Source organism: Hipposideros armiger, unplaced genomic scaffold (assembly GCF_001890085.2).
Source record: "Hipposideros armiger isolate ML-2016 unplaced genomic scaffold, ASM189008v1 scaffold_258, whole genome shotgun sequence".
Lineage (NCBI taxonomy): Eukaryota > Metazoa > Chordata > Mammalia > Chiroptera > Hipposideridae > Hipposideros > Hipposideros armiger.
This window is the reverse complement of record NW_017731608.1, coordinates 1,597,113-1,603,385: the sequence shown is the minus strand read 5'-3', so window position 1 is coordinate 1,603,385 and position 6,273 is coordinate 1,597,113. Positions and strand designations below refer to the sequence as shown.

The following is a 6,273-nucleotide window of genomic DNA, read 5'->3' as shown; positions in this document are numbered from 1 at the left end:
GCCAGTGTCCCTTCCTCACACTCTATCCCGCCACGTCTCCCTACTCCCAAGCCCCTTCTAGTCAGCTCCACAGTGGCCTCACTGGGGGTCCCTTTCCATAGTGACAGCAATGAGGACACCGGGATTCTGGACTTCAGCTCGCTGCTGAAGAAGAGGTGAGCCCCGAGCAGCAGCTCCCGGGGCAGGTGGCGAGGCCCGGTTTCAAATCCCGGCACTGCGGTTTTCCAGCTGTGTGGCCCTGAGCAGGTCACTGCACCTCTCTGAGACCATTTCCTAGTCTGTCAAATGGGACATTTCCTGGGTTGGGAAGTCAGAGGGCTCTGCAGATGTTATGTCCTGTGAACTAACCTTCTCACAGCGCCCCCCATGACCACCCCACACTTGAGTTTGCAATAGCTCACCTCAATAGGCTCCAGGGACCCAGAAGAAGCTGGGAGAGGGTCCCAGAGCCACAGAAATTGCCCACCAAGCTCAGCCCAACTGATTCATGTCCTCTGTGTCCTCTCCCTCTCTCTCCTGGACCCTGCATTATCACCGATGCTGCTGTGGCCCAGAGAGTAAGCACTGGGGTCGGGTGCTTTGGGGCAGCAGGGTGCTGGAGGGACCCCATACCTGTCCTTGTCGTGGTTGGTGAGATGGATGGGGCTGGTAATCAAACAGACTTGAGACCCCGCAGGAATGGGGCAAGTCTCTGAGCCTTGGGCTCTCCTGATGCCCACCTGCCAGAGCTCAGGAGGAATAAACAAGGTGAAATGGAGGAGCGTGAGTGCGGAGCAGAAGGGAAGGCTCATGGGCTTGGACCCCAGGTCTTTGTGGGGAGGTGGCCTCCTCTAATGTGTCCCCTGCCTTTCTGCCCCCCTCCCCCTGGAGCAGCAGTTTCCGGACCCCGCGGTGAGTGCCCTGTGAAGCCCAGCACCGGTCACCCCAACTTCCATCAAGAACCCCTCCCTAGGCCCAGCCCCCAAACTGAGCTCCCATACTGAGCCTCAAGCCCCCTAAACCCTGGAACTGGCCCTGGACCATGCGAGCTCAGCTCCTTGGTCTTGGCCTCAGGCAGCCCACCCCAGGGGAGGGGGGCTGTGATCCTGCCCCTGGCCACGGGGTATCCCCCTGAGGCCTGTCCGCGTGGGCTGTGGGACACAGGGACTCGAAGCTGGAGGCACCGGCCGAGGAGGACGTGTGGGAGATCCTGCGGCAGGCGCCCGCGTCCGAGTACGAGCGTATCGCCTTCCAGCACGGCGTCACCGACCTGCGCGGCATGCTCAAGAGACTCAAGGCCATGAAGCGCGATGAGAAGAAGAGCACAGGTTAGCCCTCCCGCTCCGTGCAAAGGGGCGGGGCAGGTTAGCCACCCCCACCACGCGCGCGCACGCCCGGGAAAAGAGGAGTCCAGCTTAGCCCGGGAAGGGAGAAGAGTGCAGGGTAACGCCCCTCTTGCGTTGCAAAAAAAACAAGAGCGCCCAGGGGAGCCCCTTTCCACACCGAAAAGGAGAAGGGCAAAGGTTAGCCCAGGGACACCCGGAGGAAAAGGACAGAGCACAGGTTAGCGCTCCTCACCGAGTAAAGCCCAGGGGACCCCTTCTTCTCCCACCTGCCCTTGAAAGGAAAAGAAACCTGCGTAACTCTTGCTACACCCAGAAAGAGAGAAGAAGCCAGTTTAGGCCAAAGACCCACACCTGGAAAAGAAGACCAGCTTGGTTAATCTTCCTCACAGGCAAACTGAACGAAACAAAACAGGCAGGCAAGGGCTAGCCCCTCTTGCCCTCAAGGCAGGTCAGAGGAGGGGGCTCGGGCTAGTCCTTCCTCACCAAGGTGTTGGCAGGGCGATGTCAGCTCCCGGAAAGTTAGCCTGGAAAGCAGGGACCTTGCCTGCCCACTAGACGGGGGCACCTAGTAGGAGCGCAAAAACCGGGGTTTGCTCTTAAAACAGATTCCAGAGGTAGGGAAGTCCATGGGTCGTGTCCCTTGTCCTCCCGACCCTGTGGTTCGGAAGCCCCTAACCCTATCCCTGAGCTTAGCTCGTAGAGAGGACCCTAAGGAAGACAGGCAGACAAAGAGAGGGACAAAGAGGCAATAGACACAGAACAGACAGAGATAAAGAAACAGAGTCACAGTGGAGACCCAGAGAGAGAAAGGGGAGGCAGGTCCCGGGACCTCTGACACAGTCGCCTTGGGGTGTGAGCCTTCTGCGCCGGGGATGGCCCCGGGGTGGACGGGAAGGGGTGGCAAGGACTGAGAGGTGGCGCTCAGCCTTTCAGAAGAAGCTGCAGCCGGCCTACCAGGTGAGCAAAGGCCACAAGATCCGGCTGACGGTGGAGCTGGCAGACCCGGACGCTGAGGTCAAGTGGCTTAAGAATGGACAGGAGATCCAGATGAGCGGCAGGTGGGGCCAGGGGCAGGGAGCAGGCTCTGGGAGGCTGAGGGGGGGGCGCAGGGGAGAGGGCCGCTCCCAGCCCTGTCCTCTCTGCCTCTGTCTTGGTACCTGTTTCCTCGTCTTCCCCCCGTTTCTCTCTCTGGGTCTAATTTGCCATCTTTTTGTTTCTGCCCATCTCTGCTCCTCGCCCTTTTTCTCTCGGTCTCACTTCCTCCCATCGGGGACGTTCCAATGGCCCCTTCTGTTCCACAGCAAGTAAGACCCACCTCCTGGAAGGCTTGGGATGGGGGCAAAGGGGTCCCCACGAGGAGAAGGGTTGAGGGGGTATCAGGAGGTTAGTCCATGGCTCTTCCAACATTCCTCCATGTCCCCCGCCCAGGTATATCTTCGAGTCCAATGGCGCCAAGCGCACACTGACCATCAGCCAGTGCTCGCTGGCAGATGACGCTGCCTATCAGTGCGTTGTGGGCGGAGAGAAGTGCAGCACCGAGCTCTTTGTCAAAGGTGGGCCCAGGACCCTGGGACCCTGGGACCCTGGGACAGGAGGGCCACAGAGGGGCCCTTCTGTCACACTCTCCCTGCCTTGGCAGAGCCCCCTGTGCTGATTATGCGGCCCCTGGAGGACCAGCTGGTGATGGTGGGACAGCGGGTGGAGTTTGAGTGTGAGGTCTCTGAGGAGGGTGCCCAGGTCAAATGGTGAGTGCTGGGTCATGGGGGCATGCGATGGGGATGGAAGACCTGGGGGCATCTCCAGAGGAGGCCACAGCACTTGCTGCCCACCCATTGGCCAGGCTGAAGGATGGGGTGGAACTGACCCGGGAGGAGACCTTCAAATACCGCTTCAAGAAGGACGGCCATAGACACCACTTGATCATCAACGAGGCGACACTGGAGGACGCCGGACACTATGCACTGCGCACCAGTGGGGGCCAGTCACTGGCTGAGCTCATCGTCCAGGGTGAGACCTATGGGGACAGGTCAGGGGAGCACACAAGGCCCCAGGGCCTTGGGACCCCTCAACCCCAGCCCTGTACAGAAATCAGGCAAACCCAGGATCGAGGCTTGTGTGACCCTGGGCAAGTGACTTTGACACCCTGACCCTTACCTTTCTCATCTGTAAAATGGGGTTGCTATGGTGGCCACCTCAGAGAGCATTGGGAGGGTCAGGTGGGCCTGGTTAGCATCACCCCCTCCCCCTCCGCACACACACACTTGAGGTTCTTTGTGTACACTGCACCATCACATGCACACACGAGTCACACTCACACATGCACACGTTTTCACATGCCCACGTGATCTCCACAGGGATTCACGCCCACACCCACACACTCCCTGCCCCGCTCACTGGCTGTGCCCTGCCCCCCAGAGAAAAAGCTGGAGGTGTACCAGAGCATCGCGGACTTGACGGTGGGTGCAAAGGACCAGGCCGTGTTCAAGTGTGAGGTGTCAGACGAGAATGTGCGGGGCGTGTGGCTGAAGAACGGAAAGGAGCTGGTGCCTGACAGCCGAATAAAGGTGTCTCACATCGGGCGGTGAGTGTGCGGGGCTTGGCCCCAATGCAGAGGATGGCAGGCAGATGGGACAGGCAGAGAGACAGACACACACAGAAAGAGACAGAGGCTAAGATAGAGACANGATGGCCTTGCTGCTCCTGACGACCCCATTGGCCTCTTTGTAATGCGGCCACAGGATGGCGAGGTGACCGTGGGTGAGTGTGAGGCTGTTGCAGCCAGGGATGTGGAGGGGAGGGAGGCAGCAGGGCATCCCCAAAGCCCAGCCTGTCACCTCTCTCTTGCAGGTGGCAGCATCACCTTCTCAGCCCGTGTGGCTGGGGCCAGCCTTCTGAAACCACCCATAGTCAAGTGGTTCAAGGGCAAGTGGGTGGACCTGAGCAGCAAGGTCGGCCAACACCTGCAGCTGCATGACAGCTATGACCGGGCCAGCAAGGTGAGGCCTGCGGGGCACAGGGGCCTGGGGGCACAGGGGTCTTGAGGACACATGGAAAGGGGACATGGAGAGCCCTGGGAGGCACGGGGGGCACCATGAGACTGGAGGCACATAGAGGGTATGAAAAAGAGGCATGGGAAGCCTGGGAAGCAACTTGGGGAGCCAAGGACACACGGGGAATGTGGGGAGGCTCAGAGGAGGGTTATGGGAAGGCACAGGGGACCTGCGGATCATGGGGGGCTTGGAGGGCATAGTAGTCTCAAGGGGGCATAGTAAGGCTTGTGGGGCACAGGGAGCTCGGGAAAGCTGAGGGACATTGTAAAGCATGGGGGGCATCAGCCACTGAGGGTATAAAACCCCTGGATGGATGGGTATCAGAGCTAATGTCCTCAATGGCGAACCAGAACAATTCATTATACAGACAAGGAAACCAAAGCTTGAGAGGCTGTTGTTGCTGGTCTGGGGGCATCAGAGACAGGCCTAGAACCTGTACACTGACTCCCGGCCTCTGCTCCTCCCACTCTCCCACAATCCTGGCCCAGGCAAGGGGCCCTCTGGCAGGTCAGGGCTGACACGTTCAGTTGTGTGGGCTGCGCACTGCACAAAGTGCCTCATCTTAAGTGAATGCCATTTGCCTTGTAGCCATCACAGATTTATATTTTATCACCACCCTATGCAGTTGTGTGTCTTGAGAAGGGGTTCCTTTTGCTATTTACACAAAACCGTATGGGGTAACTAAAACCCCCGAGGGGTGAGAAGGTTGGTGGCCATTAGCTCCGTTAGGGGTAAAGGGCCTCGTCTTCTGGCTTCCATCTCCTCTGATGCCTCATGCCCACAGGTGTACCTGTTTGAGCTGCACATCACAGATGCCCAAGCCACTTTTGCAGGTGGCTACCGCTGTGAGGTGTCCACCAAGGATAAATTTGACAGCTGCAACTTCAACCTCACCGTCCATGGTGAGGGGGGACCCCTGGCGCCTGTCCTCAGCTTGGGCTCCCCACGGGTCTTGTTCCCCACACCTGCCTCCGTTTCCCAACACTGAGGATGCCTAGTCCTGGCCAGATAACTGCTGACCACATGCCCAACACTGCTCATGCTGGGGCGTGAAAGAAACCCATAGAGGCTTCCAGGGCTGGGGTGGGGTGACAGCCAAGTCTAGATCTTGTCTGGGTCTTATCTGGCGTCTTGGGCTCCTGGCACAGGTGAACAGGGTGAGTTGAGACATGAGTGGGTGATGAACCACCTCTAAGGGATTGGAGACTGTAAACTAACCCCCTCCCTGGTACCTCGACCCTGGCAAACTTCAGGATGTGGGGTCCAGGGGTACATGCCCACTCTCAAGGGGTCATGGATAGGCAGGTCTGTGATACTCAGAGATCACAGGGCAGGGCTGCTGGGATGGCGCCCTCTGAAGCCCCTTCCCTATCTCATCTTCCTCTGTGAACCCAGAGGCCATTGGCCCCGGAGACCTGGACCTCCGATCAGCTTTCCGCCGCACGTGAGTGGCCATCTCTCCTCAGGGCTTGGGGGAGGCTAGCCTCAGGGTCAGGGCTGAGGGTGATGTGTGGGGTGAGGGCTGGAGGGTGATGTGTGGGGTCACGGTTGAAGTCTGTGGGCATGGGGGAGAGCAACTCCCCTGGGCAGGTGAGGAACTGGGTCTAACCCCCACAGGAGCGTGGCTGGAGGTGGTCGTCGGATCAGGTACCCCTCCCCTGGCACTACCTGCCCCATACACAGACCCTGGGGACTTAAGATGGGCAGGGAACCCCCATCTGGCCAGTGTCCCTTCCTCACACTCTATCCCGCCACGTCTCCCTACTCCCAAGCCCCTTCTAGTCAGCTCCACAGTGGCCTCACTGGGGGTCCCTTTCCATAGTGACAGCAATGAGGACACCGGGATTCTGGACTTCAGCTCGCTGCTGAAGAAGAGGTGAGCCCCGAGCAGCAGCTCC

General features: G+C 59.3%; 1 protein-coding gene across 1 annotated transcript in view; it reads left to right on the top strand.

Annotated features, from left to right (window-relative positions):
• MYBPC3 (myosin binding protein C3) overlaps window positions 1-6,273 on the top strand; it is a 25,332-nt gene that overhangs the window by 3,219 nt on the left and 15,840 nt on the right. The window contains exons 2-13 of the mRNA XM_019656320.1: window positions 6-155; window positions 555-557; window positions 874-891; window positions 1,144-1,307; window positions 2,251-2,383; window positions 2,627-2,629; window positions 2,754-2,878; window positions 2,965-3,070; window positions 3,166-3,332; window positions 3,741-3,906; window positions 4,180-4,321; window positions 5,160-5,277. Coding sequence (XP_019511865.1) covers window positions 6-155; window positions 555-557; window positions 874-891; window positions 1,144-1,307; window positions 2,251-2,383; window positions 2,627-2,629; window positions 2,754-2,878; window positions 2,965-3,070; window positions 3,166-3,332; window positions 3,741-3,906; window positions 4,180-4,321; window positions 5,160-5,277 — 1,295 coding nt within the window. The remainder of the gene's footprint in view (window positions 1-5; window positions 156-554; window positions 558-873; window positions 892-1,143; window positions 1,308-2,250; window positions 2,384-2,626; window positions 2,630-2,753; window positions 2,879-2,964; window positions 3,071-3,165; window positions 3,333-3,740; window positions 3,907-4,179; window positions 4,322-5,159; window positions 5,278-6,273) is intronic.